A 24,802-nucleotide genomic window follows, 5' to 3' on the forward strand; every position below is an offset into this window, starting at 1 on the left:
ACAGTTCTCATATAAGCTTCCTGAGTCACAGAATGAAGCACTATGTTTTTTACCTGGCACTATTTTCTCACTAGACTGATACATTACCAAAAACTTAGGAAATAAAACATAAATAATATATAAATCACCCATTATCTTAATGGTTGGATACGATGACAATTCCAATTTTTTAAAAATATTTTTTCATGGGTTCTATGAGAAAGACAAGATATAGTTACCTAGGAATAGGCTGTATACATAATTCTTGAGTATGTATTTGTGTGCACATGTATAGGTGTACATGTGTGTTTGTACATGTGTGTTCAGGCATGCTTGCATGAGTGTGTATCATTGTATCCAACATTTATTTACTTTTCTTATTTTATATATCGATCCCAGTTCCTTTTCCCTTCCTATCTCCCTCTCTCCCATGCCCCCCAACCACCCTCCCATCCCCACCCCACCCCCTACTCCACAGGGAGGGTACACCCAAGTTTTTAAAGTATTTGTCTTTGCACAGCAAGAACGTTCTTGTTTGGTAAGTTTGCTACATGGCATATAATGTTTTATTTCTCAATTTTCCACTATCTAAGATTTAACATTTATGGTCCCACATGGTAACTCACACCTGTAATATCAATATTAAGAGGCCAGAGGCAGGAGAATTGCCATAGTTCAGGAGGATTGCCATAAGTTCAGAAGACTAGCCTAGTCCACCAACTTGCAGCCTGCCAGTGCATGTCTCTCTCTTTACATACACACTACAATAACATAAAATTAAATGTAGAGGACATTTGAATCATTCCAGCATCTTTAAAAAGGAATAGTTGTGCTCCTCAGCTACAGTCGACACACACGTAGGAAACTACGTTTCAATTATTTCTGTTTCATGTATGTGTGCATGTATATATATGTGTGTGTGTATGTGTAGTTGTGCATGCATGTACATGGGTTCAGAAGTCTACATCATGCTTCTTGATAAACCACTCCTACCTTATTATGTGAGACATGGCATCTCACTAAACTTGGAGTTTACTAATTTGGCTAAGTATCTGGTCAGCAAGCCTAAGTATCTTCCTGTTCCCGCCTCTCCAGCACTGCGTCTGACTGTAGCAGATGCAAACTCAGGCCTTCCTGCTTGCCTTCTCCCCCCTCCCCCAACTGCTGATAAGGCTTAGTAGACATAGATGTGTAGTGACATTAAAGCTTGCCTGAGGATTCAGAAAGCAAAGGCAGCCTCAAGCTAAAAAGATCAGGCAGCAGTGGTACACACCTTTAATTCCAGGAGTCAGGATTAAGAGGTAGATGGATCTCTCTTAGTTCAAGGCTACTTTGGCCTACACAAGAGTGAAGACTAACAGCTCATGCCTTTGATCCAAGCACCTGGGATCACATGCCTTTAATCCTAGCATTAGGCAGGTATATAAAACAGGAGCAAGGTCTCAGAGCTGGTTCAGTCTTAGGGTTCTCCAGCCACATTAAGGAGAGCATAGTAGTCTTGGATTGCAGTGCGAGGTTTGGTGGAGCCAGGATCGCCTTTCAATGTGAGGTAGAGGTAAGAGCTAGTGGCCTGCTGCTTTGCTTTTCTGATCTTCAGTTTGAAGCCTGAACCCACTATCAGTCTCTGGGTCTAGTAGCAGCAGATGGCTATTAGGGGAAGGAGAGTAATTTTCTTCAGAGATGTGGATGTGTTCGGTGGATAGTGCCACCCCCAGTGCATATAGGCAGCATTAGTGGGACTCAGTGGATTTAGGGACAAACAGAGCATGAAATTGGAAAAGGGGGTGTGCCTTAGTTACAGTTCTTCTGCTTTTCCAACTTGGAAAAGAAAGAGCTTAATTTATGGGTTCACAGCTGCAGAGGATTCATGGCTCTCATCACAGGGAGCATTGTAACAGGCAGGGAGGCATGGCTGAGACAGTAACTGAGGACTTATCTCTCATTCTCAAGGAGAGGGGGAGAAAGAGATGAGAGCGTAAAAATCATGCTAACTAGAATGCTGTGTGCTTTTGAAACCTATGTGGACAATTCTCATTCAGACAACTGTAGCTTGTACTGGCGAATAGCATGTACTGGCAAATCTGGGAGAAATTGGAGGGCATAAATAGGGGGGGTGAATATAATCAAACTACATTATATTATATAGAATTATAATTCACTGTTATGAGAGAAAATGGTAACCCATCATAAATAATACAACTCCGTCTCATGAAACCATATCTTCTTGTTTTTAATTAAGGAAAAATCCAAACCTGGGAGAATGGGCCCTTCGGTGGTAGAACTTTTTCAAGGCACTCCTCCTTCATCTGGCGAGCTTTCGTCCAGCCAAAGAGGCCAGAAGAGAAGCACAGAGGATGGCGACTCTGATGTGGAGTTTGTGTGTATGACTAAGGTTCTGAAGAGGACCGTGAAGAAGAAAATGCAGCACCAGCCGCGGAGCCATGCGCCAGCTCTGTTGGAAAACCTCAAGTCCGGGGAGGCATCCCAGGCAGGCGTTTCTTTCTCTTTCTTTTCCCCCTTTCTTTTCTCTTACTCAGAAAATGTTTAATAATTTCCTTGTTCTGGAAATAGCATCTGATAAAGGTTTTTTTTTCTTCATTTCCACATTTTTAGCTCACTCTAATTATGGGATGTACATTGCAACCTGTGTTTGCTGGAGAGAGTCCAAATTTTTTTTTCCCCCTGGATTCTCTATTTTGGAAGAAAAGTTAGGTTGCTAATGTCAGCACACTGTGTAGAGTTGAGTTCAGCCAAGTGATGGTGCCCCAACGAATGCCTGGATGGTATATAAGAGAGCTTACATTTGTGGTATTAAATCCACATATTTTATATCTTAAATAAAAGAGATTAATGTAAATGTCCATGTGTGTAAAGCTAATATGAAGTGAATGTATTTACGTACTGCTTGTGTGTTTGCAGACACTTCTGTAGCTTTATATAGTGCACATATATATGCATATGTGTTTATTCTGTGTAATCTCATTGTGGACCTTCCAACAAAGTGCACATGTGGCTCCTCCTTCATCCAGCTTCCTATAGAGCAGTGTAATGCTTTGACAGACAAATGTGACTGTGGCGGCTGCTTATGTTTTTTGCCCCTGTTGTTTTGGGACAGTTTTACTGTGTTTCCCAGGTTTCCCTCTTCAGCCTCCAGAGTAGCTGGAACTAGGTTCAGACACTACTCTGCCTAGCATGTTGTTTGTAGAATTTTAAAGAGTTTATTTGTACTTCTACTCACCTGTATGAGTATTTGTCTGTGTAGATGTATACCATGTGTGGGTGGGTACCTACAGAAGCTACAAGGGGATGTCAGATACCCTGGAAGTGGTGTTATGGACAACTGTGAGCCACTGGATATGTGTTCTGGGAACCAAACTCTGGTGCTGGGCATGAGCTGCAAGGATTCCTAACTGCCCAGCCTTCTCTGCAACCTCTGTTATGGCAGCTGTTTGTGACCCAAGAGCACCAGTTCTTACAGTGAGGAATTTAACTAAGTATAACAAAGATGTCATTCTGGTGGGGGGGCTGTCTTTGTTTTTAGGATTACATTCAATTAAATTGATAACAAGAGAGGCAGAACATTTGACCCACAGATGAATATAAAGAATTTTAAGGGGACAAGCAATGGAAGGGAGCAGGAGTGTGACTTCTATAAGACTCATAACCATGTTAAGCCCTGCAGCCTTTAGTAAAGGTCACACTGTCCTAAAAGCAGCAAAGACCCACTAGAGTTTTTTTTTTTTTTTTTACATGGAAGAGTTGTATGTCCAGACTTTCTTTTAGAAAGGGATAGTCTGGCCTAGTATAGATAAGCAATTAGTATAGAGTTGGATAGAGAAGTCTTGGATTGTATTATTGTTTTGGCCACACACAAAAAAATAAAATAAAATTGATCCGTGGGCCGGGGACACTTCCTTCTCAAGAGATGGGAAGCCCATAGAGCCAGACAGGTGCAGGGTTCATCTCCCAAGTGGGAGAAGCACTGCTTTGTTTTGCTTATAATGCATGCCTCATGTCACATAGCATCTGATTAACTCCACTGCTCAGTCTGACCTCTGGGAAGACGTGTGACTCTTCTGCCAAATGAAATGAAAGCCTTGCACTTAGTTTCCCTGCATTGGCTCTTGGAGACACACACTGCCTTGGGGGAGGCATGCACAGCACTGAGGCTAGGTCTCTTCTTTGTGTAGGTGAAGCAGTGCTCTACCCAGTGGTTTGCCTACATTCTGTACCAATATCAATACCAGGGTGGATTGGGCAGAAATCCTTGTCTGGGACTGATAAATGGTGCATGGATTCTGTTCCATGATTATGCTTCATGGAGTTGGTGCAAGCCAAGCGGTTCACAGGCTGCTCCAGAGGAGAAAGCATTGGAGTGTGGCCTGGAATGATGGTAGTAGAGGTGGTCACATCCTGATGATACATTGGGGGTACTGAATGAGTAGAGAGATGACAAGAATGGCAGCTGAGTTTTGAGCTACGTAAGTGGTGACATCCACTGAAATAGGAAGCGTCAGAGAGCAAATGGCCTGTGGAGAGGAACATGGGTTCAGCTTAAAATGTGAGGTTTCCAAGAGCAGGAGTCGCATATGTAACTAAGATGTAAACAGGACACATGGGCTTGTGAAGTGCTGATACATTTGGGTGTGAGCTGCAGTGAAGGGTACATGAGAAGCAGGCGGACAGTTAGGGCTGGGAAGGTGACTTCACAGACTGTGAAGGACTTGCTAGTCTATGAAGAGAAACTAGGAAGGTGTTTCATCACCAAGCAGGAAATAAGGAGATTCAAAAAGAGCCAGGCAAGAAAGCTAAATTCCATAGGTCTGAAAAATGTTCTTTGACTTAAGCAGACTTAGAGGCAGTAGGGATGATATGAGGAAGACTTGCTGCTGCTGCTGCTGCTGCTGCTGCTGCTGCTGCTGCTGCTGGAGGTGAAGATGGCGGGAGCCAGGTTGGGACCCATTGGCAGATGGAGAATCATCAAATGGAGGCAGGATGACTGTCAGCTCTTGAAAACTTAAGTTAGTTTTGATTTGGAAGATATATTTATGTAAATCAAACATGGGGTAGACAAATCAGGAGATCATTAATTCTTTATGAGTATTTAAAACAAAGATACTTTTTTTTTTTTTTTTTTTTTTTTTTTTTAGTAAAATTGCTGTGCTGTTAGTTGAACTTTACATGTATTTACTTGAACTTTACATGTACTTTCTTTCCATTTCTGGTTGCCCTTTTTGCATGGTCTATTTGTATGGATTGTCCTTGGTTAGTGATCCTCTTGCCTCTGCCTTCTAGGTGCTGGGTTTGTAGGTGTGTGTTTCCATTCCTACCTGGCCAATCATATATTTCTGGAGGACAAGGATCAGTTGACTTTTCCCTGAATTACTCTGCAGTTGATATATTCTCTATAAAATAAAGTAGCTTAATGTATACCACTGATTGCTTCTAATCCTTGCATAATTTTTGTTGCCATTTTAGGTCTCTTCGTGGGAAACAAAAGGGAGGCAGAGTGAAAACCTTGTACAGGAATGCAAGGCATCCACGGAAGTTGAAACTAGTGGAGATCCAGCTGTAATTCTGGTAAGACTAACTTCATTGGTGGATGGCACCTTACAATGCTTTCGCAGTCATAAAAATCGAAAGGTCTGTTAGATGTGGGTAGGTGAAACATACAGTTCAGTCACTTGAAGATGAAGGAGCATGTCCCAGAGACATTAGCTGTTATGTGTGGCTGCATGGACCAGTAAATATATAACTAAACTCTAGCCCATGACCTCTTTCTTCTTAGTTACCAGAATTACAGCTGGATCTCCACTAGTTTCATCTGTCTGTCTGTCTGTCTGTCTGTCTGTCTGTCTGTCTGTCTGTCTGTCTGTCTGTCTATTTTGTTGTGCTCAGGACCACTAAGTTGCAACATCAGTCCTTGAAGTATAATTTTGAATTGACTTAAATTCGTGGCTACCAAAACCCTTTGGTGAAATCTGTTTGAGAACCACAGGCATACGTTCCTGTCACTCCACTAGATAATGAACGAATCTTCATTCTGACTGATGGCTGGCGCAAACAGCTATATATCTCGGCAACTGTGGCAATCCTTTGTTGTTCAGTATTGATTCAAGAACTGGACAAGCCATTGACTCCTCACCTGTGAGGCCCTCTTGAAGACACTGTCCATATGTTATACAGCATCCTTTTATGTTCATGAATTGTTTAAACTGTAATTGGCCCGGGGAAAAATTTCTTCTTAATTTTGTCCCTTCATGAGAGCATTATGGAAGCAAGGCACACAACAGGACTATAGGGAGGTTTTATTTAGGAAAAACATTTGGAAAATTTCAAATGGAGCTCCCACCAATTGCCATGTGCCCAATTTCCATCCTCAGCCGGGATCACCTTGGCCAGTCACCTTTCTCCTGCTTGTATCTAGTTCCTACCCCTTCCAGGTATCACATCAAGCACGTTGCAGTTGTCTTAAGAAGCCATTAGGAAAAGAAAGGAACACATCGAAAAGGAGTGATTTATGTATGAGAGCAGGAAAACAAAACAAGCAAACAAAGACCTCTTTGTATCAATGATAAGGAATACCCAAATCCAGGACATCTAGCAAGTAAACATTAAAGTCTTTTCAAAGTTAGAAAAGAGGTCAGAATTTAACCGGAAGCTGAGAAGGAAGAACTATGAGCAGCGTTCTAACCGCAGAGCCCTGTGGTGCACACTTTGACACAGCTGCACCTGTGACTGTTAGGACTCGCCACTTGTTTAGCAGAGACATTGGTGTCTTTGTCTGCTTTTCATGGAGTTGTCACATCGTCACCTTTCTATAGCAGGCATAAGCTGTTAGTAAGTGCTCATTTACAAATTAGCTATGCCATTTTTGTGTGGTCTGTTTGTCAGGTTCTGCTGTTATGTGGGTGTAAATGTGGTAGGTGATTTATTTGTGATGATGTGATCTTAGCAGGATATTCGTTTTTAGACTCATATAACTAATTTACATAAGTGTGCATTATCAAGATGAACATTAATTTCTGTTTGGCTATAGTTGGAATAATTCAACTAGGAAATAATTACCTGTGAATGCTTCGCTGTCCATACTTTCTTAAAGTAAAACAAAACAAAACAAACAAACAAAACAAAAACCCAACAAGGTTTCTTAACCCCTAAGATCCTTCACAGTTACCTTTTTAAATTGCTGTGTATGTGTGTGAATGCGGTATAGTGGATGTATGTGTGTGTGCGAACATGTGTGTTTATGTGTATTTCATTTGGATGCTCTGCTTGTTGAAGATAAAGGAGGAAAACAGTCAGTGCTAACAGTGGTGCAAGAACTTGTTGCTTAAGGAAGAAAAACCAGCTACAACATCAGACACCCATCCTTCACCTGCCATGCTACTATGTATTATTTTGGTGTGTTTAATTGAGTGTGGAACCTAGGGCCTTATTCCCAATACTCTCAGATATGTGGTGTGTTCTGTTCACACAGAGTCCTCACCTCATGGCCGACTATGCTCTACTGTACTGGTTTCATGTTGTCTGGGAACAGTTATATTCTGATTAGCGTATTTTTGCTTGGTTCTATTAATAATGGCCACCCACCTGCCTCTAGAAAAGATGGCATGTTCACATTAGGACACTTAATTTTCCTCCTTTCTGACTTTGGGTACCTCACTGGTTCTTGTATTGACAGTTGTCCAAGCTCCAGTGAAACAATAATAGCATTGCTTGCCCCTCCCATTCCCACTTAATTTCACCAATGCTTATTATCTTACACTACTTATTACTTCATTTTATTCCCTCTCAAATCACCTTGCTGCTGTGGCTCAGTATCCTAACAGCTTCATCTGTTATCCTAAGTTCTTCCTCTTTCCTGCCCTGAAATCTTCCTTTTCCTTTCATTCATATACATATACGTATACGTATATGTATATTTATTTATTTATTTATTTAATATAACCAAGTCCATTTCAATGAAAACAAACATTTATAGAAAATATTTGGGAATTTGGGCGTCGTTCTTTCCAAACTACTTCCTGCTGGTAAGGGGCACTGTCATGGGGGATTCTAAGAAGATGCAGAAATCCTGGCTGAGGTCCGTAAGGCTGCTTTGTCCAGCTGTTTTGAATGTAGAATCACCTAGTACTCTGTTTCAGGCGGTCTGGCGTGATCAAACCACATTAGTCTGGAAGGAATCCACACCCTTTTCATTTTCTGTGGAAACAAAAATAGAAATCCTTTCCCCAGTAACTTGTCCTTCAACTTAAATTTTGGAGTCCAAGCATTTTTTATTTAATTTATTATTTTACATGTCGATCCCAGTTCCCTTTCCCTCCCTCCCTCCCTCCTTTTCTCTTTCCCTCCCTCCCTCCCTCCCTCCCTCCCTCCTTCACTCCCTTTTACCCTATCTGCCCTCTCACATGCACTCTAACCACCCTCCCCTCACATCCCCCCACCCCAATTCCATATGTAGGGGAATGCCATCAAGTTGGGGTCATGTAGATCTGACAGGTCCTATGAAGTAGGGACTAGGGCTTCTCTCCTTTCTCTAGATTAATGAGGAGGAGGAAAGGAAAACACGTGCAACCAGGAAATTGAGCTCAGTTAGGAATAGAAGACAGGAGAGAGAGAGAGAGAGAGAGAGAGAGAGAGAGAGAGAGAGAGAGAGAGAGAGAGAGAGAGAGCATAAAAGAGGGAAGATAAAATTGAACACAAAGAAAGGTCTAGAGAACTACAAATAACAATTTGAGCAACAGTGGAAAGGCTACCATAAATGCCCTTCCTGGAGAGTGAGATCAACAACTAATTTATCCATGGAGCCCTCAACTAATATCTGTTGGAAACAGGAGCAAACACCCATACATAAACACTGAGTGGAAGTAGAACCCAGATGCAGATGGACAGGACAAGACCATGCGGCAGAAGCACGTAGAGACAGCTTACCTGAACAAGGAGGAACTAACGGCCACCAGACTTGATAGCTGGGAAGCCAGCATGGGACTAACTCAGGTCCCCCTGAATATGGGTCTCAGCCAGACGGACTGAGCAGTCTAAGGGACCTCAGACAGTGGAGCCAGGATGTATCCCTGGAGCACAAAAGGACCTTGCAAACACATCCCCCATGGAGGAATAACTTCCTTTCCTTTTTAAAATTAAAAATGGATTTTTCTACCACACAATCTATTCTGATTATGGTTTTCCCTCCCCAAACTTCTCCTAGTTCCTCCCCACCTCCCCTTGCATCTAGATCCACAACCTTTCCATCTCTAGTTAGGATACAAACAGACATGTAAGGAATAATAAGACAAAAATACGATAAAACAAAACCCAATTGGAGTAGAGCAAGATAAACTAACAGAAGAAAAAAAAAAAAAACAAAGAAAAAGCATGAGAACACAAACGTAGAGACACACACATTTGCACACACAGGAATCCCTTAAAAACATAAAACCAGAAGCCATGTCGTATACCCGGAGGATCTGTAAGGTTAAAAAACAAAAAAACAAAAAGCTCAGACACAACATGTGAGACTAAGAACTTATAGAGATGCTGTTGAGTTTGTTTTGTGTTGGCCATTTACTGTTGGGCATGGGCCCTGCCCTGAAGAGTGATTTCCAGTGTCCTCCTTTTCTTATGCTACATGTCACACATATGTAATACACTCCCAAGGTCTCGGGATCATTTGCCTTGTCTGCAGTTGCTTCAGGCTATATAGACTGTTGTCACTGCCACAGCAATTTTTTAGTTTTGATACTAACTTATGCTTGGCCTTCAGCCATTGTGAGCCATTCATTTTCTGAAACCATGCAATGAAAGTGTTCTTGGTTAGACCTTGAGCATTATTCAGAGCTGTGGAAGTTTCCAACTGGGACTCACTAAGCTTAAGGCGCTTTTGAGACATTAAAAAACTGCCCTGAAAATAATGAGGGGTTTTTCAAAAGACATCTTAATCCTGTTCCATACATATGTGCTAGTTAGTCTCCTGGTCAGATTGGAGTGGGACCTTCAAATTTCAGCAAACCTTTTTCCTTGTTCTCCACAATTCTGTTAGTCCAGGAATCATCCTCCAGCAACTTAGGGAAACTAATGTATCATCTCTGTCCCGGGTGTGTGTGTGTGTGTGTGTGTGTGTGTGTGTGTGTGTGTGTGTGTGTGTGGCAAGCTGTGTGGGCTGTAGGTCTGAGTGTATGTGCATCTGAGTGTGTTACCTAAACTGGTTCCTTTTTCTGTGTGACCAGGATGAAACAAGGGTTGCTCTTCCCTGTGTACTTCATCTAATTTTCTTTATGGCCTGAGGAGGAGTATTTTCATTCACACTTCACAGATGAGAAAATAAAAGGTCTCCCTCCCATGGTCACACTGCTGGAGGTGGTCACACTGAGCCCTGCTGCCCAGCCACAGATCCCTCATCTTTAAGGACCCATTGGGACATTTTCTTTTATCTGTCATCACTGTGACTGTGGTAACTGGCCAGTTGTCAAAGGAGCCTTTTCTACTTGAATCAGCTGAGACATGCCAACACTCTTCACTGAAACATGAGGATTACAAAAATACCTATGCAGATTAACACCTGAGAATTTTGGGCCAGATTGCTTCCAAAGCTCTATAGATGAACAACTATAGGTCAGAGTCTTGAATAGATTTTAAAGAGCCAAAAGCATCTAAAACTGGTGTGTCACACATGTGCACACGTGCATGCGCGCGCGCGCACGCACGCACACACACACACACACACACACACACAAGATGAATGCCATTGGCAGCAACATGCATAGAACTGGAGGACATTAAATTATATGGAATGCCAGTCTTCAAAGACAAACTATACATGTCTTCACCCATTTTTGGAAGCTGAAAAGTTGACCTTATAGATGTCAGTACAGGGTAGGAAGGGTAGAAGGGTAGAAAAGGTGTGGATGCTGGTGACTAAGACACATTTCCAAAAGGAGAAATGGCCGTAGGTTATGTAACACAGAAAGGAATAATAGTCCTCAACAATTACTCATGCTGTAATATAAAATAACTTCAAAAGAGTACAGAGGTTACCAACCCAGAATATTTGAGAGATGGAAATGCTAATAGCTATTCCACATTGCATACATGTATTGAACTTCAGGACTGTACCAGTAAGTAAGTACAAGTACATAACATGCCAATTAGAAGCTTGTAATGACCAACCCATGGGACTGGAGAGATGGCTCAGCATCTGCTGCCCCTGCAAAGGATGAAACTTTAGTTCCCAGCACCCTTGTCCACTGTGAGTTTCCCACAACTCCAGCTCCCGGGGATCTGACACCCTCTTCTGACCTTCATGGACACACATACATGCATACAGCATACTCACACACATAAATAAAAATAAATCTTTAAACAAAGTTTAATTCAGCATTGACTTCTTACTCAGATTAATATATATCTCCTTAAGCCTGTCTTTCTCCTTGTCTCCCTACTTAGGACTTGGACAGTGTACTTCGTTTTTCTCAGTATTCACTTCTTTTTCTAGTCAACCTGGAGTTGTAGTAAGCATCTTACAGATGCCTATGAGAGAATTGCTTTCTGGAAGCTCCTCATCTCAGCTCTCGGGGAAGAATGGAGTCTAGTTTTTTTTTTGTCTTATTTTTTGTCTTTTGTTTTTTAATGTGATTGTGGCCATAAACTTACCACTAATGTTCCCCATGACCTAGTGTTGTCTTACTCTTTGCCTCCAGAAAATCCATTATTTTGTCACAGCCTTGGATGAACACTTGGTATTCTGACCTGTTTTCTGTCTCAAGTATTTCCAGACTTACATGGAATGCTCTAATGTGCTCTGCCTCATCCCAGTTTGAGAAAGAAGTAGGTCTTTCGTTGCATCTCTTATGACAGTTTTTGCCACTAGAATCAGTGACTGAGTAAACACTACTGTATTTCCTGTTACTGCTCAGCATCTTATTTCTCTGCCAAGGACTTGGCTGAAATTAAGTAAAAGCTCCTGATCATTGCTGTGTGATAAACTGGCAATTCGACCCCAGACTCCAGCCAAAAATTTGGGACTTGGGGTTCCATATCCAAGAACTGGAACTGGACCTGGTTTTGTTAGTATGCCCACTCAACAGTGACGTGGCCTGGGTAGCTGTTGCTACATTGTGCATGAAAGAAGCAATGGAAATGAAAGGAATCATTGGGAAGAGAATAGCAAGCAGCCTATCAAAGCATTAAGTGCTCTTTCAAGTCATGTCACGAGATGAAATATACGCAGCAGCTACAGACTTGCCTTCCGAAAGACCCTTTGCCAGTATCAGTGGCAGAACCAGGTTGTCAGACCCCAGCAGATGCTCACAAAAGCAAATGACAAATTTGAAGACTGCTCAAATGGAAAAAAAAGTCCAAATTTGAGAAATTGAGTGAGAATAGTGTTTTGAAACTCAAGTAAGAGAGACAGAAGTACAAACTTTGAATATGCCATGTATGCCTCAGTTCACTTTTCTGGGCTGCATCGTCCAAATTCTGATTCTAGTAGGAATCAATGTTAGTTCTTTTCTTGTATCTGTTTCCATCTGTATTAATCTTCAATTACTCGTCTGAATGTATGATGTCAATGCTAAATCATGAGCATATATCTCTATGCCATGGTTATACATGGGCAGTTTTAAAATGATGAGATATCATACAGCCTTTAAAAAGATATTTTCCCTAGCTCATCACTCTTCACAGCTACTGTGAATTGTAGTGAGATTCTTTTTTTAGATTGTTTGATTTTGTGTGTGTGTGTGTGCGCGCGCGCACGCACGCCTGTCTGTCTTTGTGTTATATATGTGTACCATATGTATGCAGGAGTCAGTGGATGTCAGAACGGGCATCAGGTGCCCTGGAACTATAGTCATAGGGAGTGGTAAGAAGCTATGTGGCTGCCATAAAGACAGTAAATTCCCTTGATTCTGGGTTCTGTCTTACAGCCCCTCACGCAGACCTTTTGATCAGACTGACTATAACTCTCTTGTCTTCTAGGATACTTCTCCCTCTATAGATCAGGTCGTGTGGGCAGACTGACATATGGGTTTATCATCTGTGTTCAAAGTGCATGCTCTGCCCTCTTTTTTGATGAATATTTGATATTCTGACCTATTTTCTGTTTCAAGCATTTCTAAACTTAGGAGTTCTGTCAACAGAATTCTGTCCTCCATATCTTCAAAAGCTTGATGGCCCAGCTCATTCTGCCAGAACTACTTTAAGAGTCCATGGAGCCATAGGTGTTTGGGGACATGTAACCACTAGTGTTCAGAACAGAGTTAACACAGTTTGGGGCCCAAGAAGGATCTGTGAATAAAGGAACAAGTGGATGGAGGCCTCTCTCTGTGTCAGAGCCAAGCCAAGCCTCACAATGACACCTGGCTTGCTCTTTACATTTAGTCACTTCCAGCCCTTTGAAAACACCAGGGCAGTCTGAATTCCTAGGATTAGTGACAGAGCTTCCCAGTGAAAACAGAAGAACATTAGGTGAGCCAACAAGTTGTCAGTCTAGCCTTTGTTTATGGTGGTTAAAATCCAGTCCAGAGGACAACCCAAGACAACCTCAGTTAAATTTGGGGCATCGGTGTTAAATGGTGAGGAGCTTAAAAAGTGAGTACTTCAAAACCAGATAAAGAAAAAAGAGTAGCAAAGAGCCTGCCATTAATGGGTACCTAACTCTACTCTATTCACTCTGGTTCTTGTCCTGAATCCTCACAAGTTTTTGTAAGAAACTGCATCAGTATTGTGGTCATATACTCAAGGTGCTATGAAAAGATCTTAGAATATTGAAGTTGCCTTCATGTCAAGAGAAGAGCATTTATTTCTTAATCAACCTCTGAGTCACCTTTGTGTATAGCTGGAAAGGACTTGGGTTGTTTCTAATAGCATCAAACCATGAGATATGGTCCAGAGATGCCTGAGGGCTTTGAGGAAAACTATCTCCACTCAGCCTCCCCTGAGTTATCCGTCAGCACACAGCAGACAGGGCAGACAGCCACAAGATGAAGGGGAAACATGCAAAGAAGCATCTCGTGGATGACTTGGACCACAGCTAAGCAGTAGGGACTTGTGAGTGAACTGTCAGCAACCACGATTCATATCATCAGGTTGAGTTTACTAAGCAACAGAAAAGTACATAACTGTAGCCCTAAAGGAACTTGAAAATCAAAAGACACTCTTACCCATATCCCATGAGGAACATTGTATTAAAAAAGATGACAGCCTATAGCTTAAGAGAAGATGCAGTTTCAAATTCAAACCTCCATACTACATGCTACTTGCTAGTTTTATCAGATCTTGACCTGCTATGACTTGTATTTTGTATATAATATGAAAATGATACAATCTGCCATCATGGTTGCTACAGGAACAGATGGGATAAATTGGTTGTGATGAAATGAAAATATTTCTGTGTCAAATGAAAGGTGTCTCTTAAAGCCGCCCTCTTTAATTTGGGAGGAGCCAGATTCAGTCTTCCTTGGGTAATCTTAGAAGGAAGCAGAGAAAGAACAATTCTGTAGGGAGAATATAGGATAAAGCTAAGGGAGGGCGTGACCCCAGAGGTTGTAAATCCTGGAACTGCAAACCAGGAGGCTGAATGGGGAAAATATCAGACAGGGATGAGATGACACAGCACTTCTGCTGCAACAGCCATATACCTATGAAGATGGTTAATGGCAATTTAAAAAATTGACTTACAGTTCTAAGTGGAAATATTTCTTAATACAATTCTCAGTACTTTTTCGCTGGACTTAGATTTGGGGGTGGGGACGGTCAACCAAATTGTGAGTTCTGCTTTGAAATGTCATGGCAAGAATTGGAAGTATATGACTGATAGTAAATAATAATAACAAATCAAGGCTGCTGCGTGGCCCAGTGTTTTCCACGCCACAGTTGCTTGGCTATGAATGGCAGTAGCGGTAGTATATGTTCGCAGTAGCCGTTGAGAAGAAGGAAGAAGGACTGTTGCTGGAGAAATGGAAAAGACATTTTGAAGGAGCAAGACCTGTGTTTGTGTTTTAAGATGGATACACATTTTAAGAAAGGAAAAGAGCGAGGACATTGGCGGTAGAACCTCTGTATAGGCAAAGTTATCAAAGCAGGACTTCCTGTGATTCTTCCAGGGAATTCCTGGCAGAGCCTTAGGTTATAGCAGGCGTGTTTTCTACAGAAGAGAGAGATATGACATGTTAGCTCAGAATCACATTGAGGGGGGGTTGGGAAGTTAGAGACTTCCTGCCTTTTGGGGTTTGGGGAGTAGAGTTTCCTTTGGACCTGACAAGTTGGAAATTTCTAGAGAAAACATGGTGATGATGCCGATTAAGCCACAGTTCACGTAAGACACGGTAGTGTATCCCTCTGCACTTTGAGTTGGTACATTGAGATGCTGAGGGTAGAATAAAAGAACAACTTACCCAGGGAGAGTAGAGCCATAGAACCTTTAGGAATGAAAAGAGGAGTGGATTTCAGGAGAGTGTCCATGTTTCTTTAACTCCATACGTGATACTGCCATGCAGTGACAGGTGGAAGATGCCTGCACTCTTCCTCAGCATCTCAACTTTCAGAACCTGCATCTCTGCACACTGCCAGTCCTGTTGAGTCAGATTTTTGTGTAGTTGTTATTTTCCTGCCTCCACTGGGACCACTCTGGCCAACTCCATCTCTTCTAGAGCAACCACAGAAGCCTCATTAACAATCTCAGTATTCCTCTTGGCACCCACAGTCTGAAACTCTGAGTGTCCCATTTGAAGTGTAAGTCATGTTAAGCTGTCCCCCTGTCCTGACGTAGATTCTGATAGGTCCTCATTCTTAGGCAAAATTCAGTATCCTTGCTGGGGCCCCAGAGCCCTGAGCCAGCATCTTTGGAGTTCTCAAGATCTCTACTCAGTCCTTTCCATGTCTTCTAACACTACAATAAATACTAATGAAACAAAAATATAAGAATGGAAGGTGCTGTCATATAGTATAGGCTCTGTGGGGGAAAAAAAAAAAAGGTAAAAAGAAAATAGTGTAAACCCAAGCTCTCCTTTTCTGATTCTCATTCCTGGACTTATTTCACACACCTTTAGCTGTCACAGTACACATGTCTTTCCAGTGTTTTATATGTTGTTAATTATTGACCTAGATGTTGGGGATCCAACAGAGGACACTTTTTTTTGTGACAATGTTCACTCCTTGTCCTTGTGAAGGTGAAATTTTGTGATGTTTGGGACAGCTCAATAAAGAAATGGTTGAATTGACTACTCTGTGGGTGGAAAATGAGAAGTTTATTCCAAACCCCAAGGTGGTGGGGAGGCAGGATCAAGAAAAATCATAAAGAGAATAGAGTTTCTGGGGGGGGGGAAGAGAGAAGCCCGTGAACTGAAACAGCCTGAGAGTTTAAGGTGTATCAGGAGATGAGAAGGACCAGAATGCTAGCATGGACTTTGACATACAAAGTCCATGCAAATGTGAATAGGGACTCTGAAGGCAAGGGAATGTAAGGGAGGGGCTCCCTTTGGCAGACAGAGAGCTCACTTCCCAGGTTCCTGAGTAATTCTGTGGGAGAGATTCTTCCATAGTCCAGTTTGAGCTGAGTTTGGATTGTCATTTTGGAATTACTCATTGCTTTGGGGCAATTGGGGTTCCCTTTGGACCTGATATGTGTGAAAGGTTAAAACCAAAGATTCAAAGAGAAAGATCGATGATTCAAATCATCACGGTCAAAAAATTAAATCAAGCGTTTTTATTCATGTACACTGGCTTCCTCTCCTTAAGCTAGGTTTTGAGAAGTCAGCAGTGGACATAGAAAAATAAGCCAAGCAGGTGCCATATGTCTTTAGTTGTCACTTATGAGTTCAAGGACAGCCTGAACTATGCAGAGCAAGGTCCACAGAGAAATTCTGTCTCAAGAAACCAAAATAAGCAAGCAAACAAATAAATAAAATGGGTGTCTGAGGCATATGGTTTTCTAATGGAAACAGCCCTAACAATGCTGTGCTCCTAGCAGAATGAAGAAGAGAATGAAAACAATAACCGCTTTACAAGCCTGTGTAGGGAGCACTAACAGGAAGTGTCCCTTGCTGGGAATAGTGCCAGTTTAGTTCAGATTGGATGCTTCTATTGGACGACAAAGTCTTGTCAATCAATACACATAAACAGGATCATTGCACATCAGAATAACACTGGTAACTAAAGGCATAGGGAATTCTCCTAAGCTTGTCTTACAGTCACTGTTAACTCTTGTGAACATATCTATGCTACTTGTAACCTGCTCAAAAGTTATCGAGTCCAAACATAGAGACGCTTTACTATCACACAGCTTTTCTTTATCCAATATTTTTATTTTAACCAATATTTTTATGTGATGTCAAAAAACACAGAAAGGCATACATCTGGAAGTCACTTTTAAGATTTTTACAAAATGGACTTCAGAAATGTGCATTTTCTTTCTTTCTTTCTTTCTTTCTTTCTTTCTTTCTTTCTTTCTTCTTGGAGAATTGAGATAGTTACAGTATAAGCACAAATGTATTTTAAATGGACCACAGTAGCGGAAAAGCAGCGGTTTGCCCCTACCTGGGAGACTCTTCTTTCTGTTTGACTGAAATAGAAAAGGGCATTGATGGACAACTAGTGTTATGCAGTTGGTAGACTACAGGTGTGCCTGTTTAACCTGCTTCCAGACAGTGTGGTTTCCAAAGTGTTGTGTGCGAATCCACATTTGTTTTCTGGAAGCAGGAGAAGGCAGCTTGACATTCTGTCCTCACAGTGTTTGGTTAGCAGATGTGTATGGGTAAGGAGCAAAAAGGAAGCTCTCATTATGTCAGGCGGTGGTGGTGCATGCTTTTAGTCCCAGCACTCAAGAGGCAGAGACAGGTGGGTCTCTGAGTTTGAGGCCAACCTGGCCTATAGAGTTAGATTCAGGACAGCCAGAGAGTTGTTACACAGGAAAAACTCTGTCTCAAAAACAAACAGACAAACAAGTAACAGCAACAGCAACAAAAGAGAGGCTTTCACTATGAAGAAGCTTCAGAGAACAAGCTGTTCCCATGCCTCCCAGCAAGTGTCTTGGTGTGCATCTCAACAGGGGATGGAGAGGAGGAACTCTGCCTTATTTCTGCTTTCTCTCTCTCTCTCTCTCTCTCTCTCTCTCTCTCTCTCTCTCTCTCTCTCTCTCTCTCTCTTTAAGTCATTGAATTTTTAACTGCTTACTTTTCTACCTTGATAAGGCTTACAGCTCTTAGGTTTTCTTTCCTTGAAGGCCACACTCATATTCATTTCTCCCTCCCCATGCCACTAATCTCATCTATGGAACTGTCTTCTGGAAATGAAATCTAAACTTGACTCCACCAAGCCCTGTAAAAGGGATCCTGGAGAATACCCAGTGTGATGATGGGTGTGGTTTACAAATTTAAGGAATGTTACCCCCCACCTCACACATGTCCTGCATAGTTGTCTGCCTCTAGAATTAAAGGTGGCCCTATTCATGCACTGTTCTTTGAGCTTCTTCCTACTCTGTCTCAGTTATATGTGCTGACCCTCGTCCAAACTACACAGGTTTCCCATTTATTCCTGGTAAATCAAGTTCTTGACTTATTTGTTGGAGACACGGTTACTGCCATGTACAAGATCAATTTTGGAAATAAATAGGACTTTTAGAAAACACCCCATACAAATAATAAGAGTAAACATACCATTATAAAGGCAGTCATTCTGGAAGGGCATACCAGCGTAGCTGTCTCCAGTGATCATTCGCTACCTCAGAAACTCGTGCATAGCTTGGTGCTGGTATCATCATGGTCTCCCTTCTCTGACATGGGCACTGCCTGTCAAGCCTTTGCTTGTCCAATGTATTTTCAGTTTTAAATGAAGAACTTTATTTTTCTTTTTCAGGTTTGGGATAAAACCAGCACCAAGGTCTCATTGAAACAAGAAAGAGCAGAAGTACCTCTTGCAAACACAGGTAAGAGGAAGTAGATGGCTGGAGGGGTGATGCTGTTCCAGTGTGACCATCTTTGACTGCTCAGACAGAGACCAGATGGTTTTCAGGAGTTTGGACTTGAATAAACTTGTTGTTCTAGAAGGAGAAGGGATGGAAAGATAATTTGTATTTGACAGAGCTGAGAGACACCTTCTGGCTGGGAATAGTGTACCCTACAATGCCACACTGTCTTCATCTCCCACAGGCCTGAGCCAGGCCACACTAAGTTCTCTTTGGAATTTTGCCAAGGATTGACATAAAGTCTATAATTTTCAAAATCTGCTTTAAAATTATAATGGTTCCCCAGTTTCAGTCTTCTAGTCCCCTTCCTGTGTTCATGATTTCTCTGTGTCCGTCGTCCGTCCCCCCCCCCCCAATATCTCAATTAGACCATTCATATTCATTGTTTTTGTGTGTGGAGGGATGTAGTGCATTTCAGGTAAGATTTGAACTTCTAGCAGAAATTTCTCACCTAACAGTGTTCAAGGCAGCAGTAGTCTCCAGTGACAGTTTCCTTAGGGAAAACCTCATACTTTTTAGGAGCCAGTCATCACCATTACAATGCTTTTGTCAGTTTATATAAAGACTATTTTAATAGTCTGTCATTGGGACTAAAGCACCCCCCCACACACACACACACCCCATCCCTTTTGCTGTCATGGTCATTGTTCTTATTTTTTTGTTGTTTCATTTGTTTTTGTTTTGTTTGAGACAGAGCCTCCTGGAATGAGCTGTGAAACCAGGCTAGCCTCAGATTTACAGACATCTATTTGCTTCTGAGGGATGGGATTAAAGATGTGCACCACCATACTCACCAATTGTCCTTATTTTTAAAGTTTTTCTTAGTCTCCTTGGTGACCATCAGTTTATGTACTTGACTTTGTCATTATTTGTGGATTTTTTTTTTTTGTCTATCCACACTATCATTTTGTGGCCAGTTTCCTCAGTAATTTCCTGTCCCCCTGCTCCCAATTCTCTGTTGCCTAGGTAATCTTATCACCTGTTTATTCACGATGTCACCTTTGGACTCATCAGTGAGGCCCTAAGAAATCATAGCTTTTCTTTTTCATCTTAATTAGGATGATTTTTTTAATTCTACAATCAGGACTTTTTTGGGTAATAATCTCTTGATTTTAATACCAGTTTTTCATAGATGTTTCCAACTACTACTTTGTTATTAAGTATGGTTCTGGTTTGTGATGGAAAAAGTACTAATGTAATTTTGATCTTAAGATTCATATTTAACTTCGAATATTCATTCTAGATTTGGCAAGAATGAACTGTGAAATATTTCCAATGATTATAATTATGGACCAGTCGACTGTTGTTAAATTGTTTTACTTTGAAAACAAGTCAGCAAGCAATGCTGGTGCTACCAACCATGCTCTTAGAGAACCTGTCAATCCATTATTTCTCTTGTTTTCCTTGAGGGAACTTGGTGCATCCTCAGCATTTCCCCACCAAGTAAACCTTCCCTTGTTGCTCTCTTTTTCTGTGTGGCCTCTGGTAGCAATAAAACATGACAGTCGTTGTTAATTCTGTGAAACTAAAGTATCAAAATTGTCATAACAAAGAATTATAGAGCTAGATGTTAGATGCCCACTCATCTAGCCCATGGGCTTTAATTTCATACAGAAATTGTGTACTCCAAACAAACCACCGACCTCTCTCGAATGGTAATTCTGAGGTTTCCTGAGAGAGAAGATCTAGAAACTGCAGGCTTCTTCCTGTCTTGAAGTTCAGCCCTCTCCCTGAGGTTCAGTTTTCATCCAGAGCCATCAGATCTCTTTGAACCTAAATCACTGGGACAGAGTGGATTGTGAGAGGGAAGACAGCAGGTCATCTTAGAGGAAAGTGGGGTGAGCATACAGTTTGAGCAGACTGTATCAGGTATCCAGACACTTGTAGTAAGCATAGTACAAATAATTACAGAAAAGAGGCTTCAGACGCTCTTAGATTATTATATACACTAATATATACTTCATTAAAATGATGATAAATTACCTTAAGAATGTGTTATGAATAAAATTAAAAAAAAGAATGTGTTATGAATTGCCTTAAAGTTGGCATACTTTACAAATAATATGTATCCAAAATTTACATAGGTAGTTAATGAGCTAGCTTTTTCTTTTTCTGTTTTTTTTTTTTTTTTGGGGGGGGGTACAGTTTATTGTGTGCTCATCAGAATGATTTTGTCTATGTTCTTTTGAAGGAAAACAAGAGCTGTGTGATGAAACTCTGGTAATGAAAGGAAACCCTTCAGCGCTTAACTGGGAAAGGTGTGTATACCATTATCATTCGGATTCCAAGCGAGTGTAATTACACAGCTGAAAAAGTAATTATCAGTGTGTAACTAGAAGAAGAAAGAAAATAATAGCAGCGAAGGCAATTAAGAATGACACCAAATTTTACAATAAAGAGCTGAAAGGATAAAAAAAACTCTCTTTTTCTGCAAAGCTTTTCTTTTGTGAGGCTTTGGGAGTAATGAAAGGGAGCAGGCTTCACTTCCTGTTCACAATAGATAACCAAATTACTGTACTGTCACCAACGAAGTGAGAGTCACACACATGCAAGGTGTGGTATCATAGGACTAATGTTCCCCTGGGTAGCTCATTAACTTATTGTCAAACATACTGTTAATTATTATAATCCATGCATTCTGGAATTTACTTGACAAGAGAATTCTGTCATTGGGAACATCAACTAGATATTGTTAATATACGTAGTGGGGTTAAAGGCTGTTTTCAAGAAAACACTTACTCTTCCTGCACTCACCTCAGCTTCCCTGAATTATTCAGGGTGTTTTGCTGATTCCACATCCTGCACTCTTTGTACTGCAACCCTTTGAATTAAAGGCAAGACAATAGAGTTTTCTTATGTCTGTCACTCCCTGTCACTCCAGTGTGCATGTCCATCTCTGCCAGCTACTTAGAAGCCTTCCTTAACCCTGTCACTTTGAAGGTGGCTTTGAAATGTCTCCATGGCACAAATGCCTTTAGCCTCCACTTTGTTCCCCAGAAGTTCTGAATGACTTATAATTTAGACACCTGTCCTCTCTGTCCACACAACTTCTTGTACTTGGATGCATGTATGCCCTCTGCCCATTACAGTTGGGTCTCAGATCAACACCGTTCTCTTCCTTGGTTCTCCTCGGAAGATGTCCCTGGTCCCTGCTGCAGTGACCAGGTGATATGACAGCTCCTTCAGCATCCAAGGCTATTTGCTAAACACTTTGCCATTTCTGTTGCAGCTTGTTTGTTTCCTCTTTTCCATGGAAATAAATCCAACTCCATAAAATTAGATTCTCTTTTCATCCCTGGGTGTCCAGTAGCCGCAAAGATGCCTAACTGTAGTGGGCACTCTGTTTATTTGGATAAATGGTATAGTTTTCCACTAGTGCTGTTTCCTGGCCTTATCATGACTTTAATATAGAATTATTTGTTAAAATGTGAGTTAAAATTTAAGGTAGACCCAGATACTAGTATGCTCATAGGTATTTGTGTGTGTGTCTGTGTGTAGGTATGACTTTTAGTTCTTGAAGTTCATCTTTGAACACTGTAGACCCAGGCTGGGTGGTGGTAGTACATACCTTTAATCCCAGCACTCAGGAGGAAAAGACAGGCAGCAGGCAGATCTCTTGAATTCAAGGCCAGCCTGGTCTACAGAGCAAGTTCCAGGACTGCCAGAAACCTTATCTCAAAACGGACAAAAAAAAAAAAAAAAAACTGCAAAAAACAAAAACCCAACCAACCAAACTAAAAAACAATGTTGACTTAGTATAAAATGAATGTTAGAACTATAATCCAACTAAAACAACCTTAATGGAAAAAAATGATCAAATCTAGTACTGACGATACCGATGATAAAGATGATCACAATAACAATAATTATTAGGTACTGTTTGCTAATCACTTAATTCTCAGTATTGAACTAAGCTAGTTATACATTTCATATAATCCTCAGTATACTAATGTGAGATGGGCCCAGTTATTAGTTCTTTCCCATAGTGCTTATGAATGCTAGGCAGGTGCTGTACCACTGAGCCTTGTAACACTTGACAGAAGGAAAACTCCTGGGCTGTGGCCTCAATCCATCCATCCACTCACTCACCCACACACCCATCCATGTATCTGTTTTTTTGAGATAGGGTTTTTCTCTGTGCAGCTTTGGTTATCCTGGAACTCACTCCGTAAACCAGGCTAGACCCAAACTCACACAGAGATCCGCCTGCCTCTGCCTCCCAAGTACAGGGATTAAAGGCATGTGCCACCATTGACAGACTGGCCTAAAATATTTTACCCTTACTCCAGACACCAGAGATAATTTCCAGTGATCTTAAAATGATTTTTTTTAAAAATCCTTAATAAAATATCCATATAAAGGAGATTATACTTAATGAGCATTCAGGCATTGTGTACATATTTTTTAACAGATGATTAAGTAGTAGTTTATATAACATCTTTATCTTAAAATGGTCAGCTGAAGTAAGATAGCATAATGAATTCCAAAGAACAGCTGACTGTAGAGGTGCATTCCTTGTTGTATAAACTATTACCAGTTTTTAAAGGCCTTCCAAGTATAATCACATAAAACTCTCCAAAGCTGAGGTTTGAATTTAAACATATCTTTTTGAAAGGATTAAAATGTGTTTATTACTACTTGAAAATACAGCTGTCTCATCTGCCCTCTGTACCCATTTCATCTCTGTCCATCTTAACCTTCCTCATTCTAACACCTTTGGTGTTTTGTACTGTTCTGTTCCAACCATACCCAAAGCTTTTGGTCTTCTGTAATACTGCATTCTTTGTGCAGGCTCACACTGACTGATAGATACACCAGGATAGTTCCCTAGAACATTCTTTCCCTAGAACATTTCCCCCCATCCCGATTTTCACTAGGTATTTCTCTTACCACCTTTGATACTCTAAGTTTTGCTATTGTGCATCTTTGTAAGTGTAAAATAGAACTTTATATCTCTTCCTGAAAAGAAAAAAGAAATGAGTGATACATATCTGTCTTTAAGAATAAACTATTACTGACCAAGGTGATATAGGTGTGGTAGTATACTCCTGTAATCCCAAGTACTTGGGAAGGGACAAGAAGATCAGGAGTTTGAGGCTATCTTGGCTACATTTGTGAGTTCAAGGCCACCTGGGCTACATAAGACACTGCCTCAAAACAGTCCTAAATAATGAATTATTACCAATTTTGTTAATAGATGCTACCCAGAAACCTTGAAGCAATGAATGAAAATAAATGATTATCACTCTAAGACTTTTCTTCCCTTTGTCTTTCTTTTTTTCCTTCTTTTAAAATTTTTTATTTTTATTTTACATATTGCTTCTCTGCCCTTTGGCTAAGATCAGATGCACTGTAAGACTTTATGTAATTACACATGTGGAGACTCTGAGTGTGGCACTGATGCCTGTGCTATTGTTTTTTGTGTATTGACATTTCGTGTGCTGCTGGTGACTGTTTCTGAAATGGGTGTAATCTAATGTTGTTATTCTTGACCTCATTAACACCAGCTTGCCCAGAATGCAAATGGAAGATTTAAGTCTACTCTCTGGACATGAAGTCAGTTCCAAGAATGGTGATCATCAGCTGCCTTCTTCTCTGATGCCTTCCCAAAGTACATCTGCCCAGGAAACAGCAAGAAAACTAATGTCTAATTTAAAGTAAGAGTAATTGCTAATTTTTCCACAGGCTTTGTTGAATGTTTGAAGTAAGCAGTGACAAACCCTGTTTTGCTTTATTTTGACTTTCTATCAATTGGAGATGTTATGAATACATTCAGTGGAATCATTTTATGACCTTTCCCACTATTATCAGCTAGCTATTCCACAGGTTAATAGTCCCTTGAAAGAGGCTTGTGCTCACTAA

At 41.0% G+C, this 24,802-nt stretch overlaps 1 protein-coding gene across 1 annotated transcript in view; it reads left to right on the forward strand.

The window, feature by feature from the left end:
* The window catches only part of Morc1 (MORC family CW-type zinc finger 1), a 145,210-nt gene that overhangs the window by 109,941 nt on the left and 10,467 nt on the right, over nucleotides 1-24,802 (forward strand). The window contains exons 19-23 of the mRNA XM_051190942.1: nucleotides 2,219-2,467; nucleotides 5,458-5,559; nucleotides 18,832-18,901; nucleotides 21,132-21,198; nucleotides 24,448-24,597. Coding sequence (XP_051046899.1) covers nucleotides 2,219-2,467; nucleotides 5,458-5,559; nucleotides 18,832-18,901; nucleotides 21,132-21,198; nucleotides 24,448-24,597 — 638 coding nt within the window. The remainder of the gene's footprint in view (nucleotides 1-2,218; nucleotides 2,468-5,457; nucleotides 5,560-18,831; nucleotides 18,902-21,131; nucleotides 21,199-24,447; nucleotides 24,598-24,802) is intronic.

This window comes from Phodopus roborovskii, unplaced genomic scaffold, assembly GCF_943737965.1.
Source record: "Phodopus roborovskii unplaced genomic scaffold, PHOROB, whole genome shotgun sequence".
Lineage (NCBI taxonomy): Eukaryota > Metazoa > Chordata > Mammalia > Rodentia > Cricetidae > Phodopus > Phodopus roborovskii.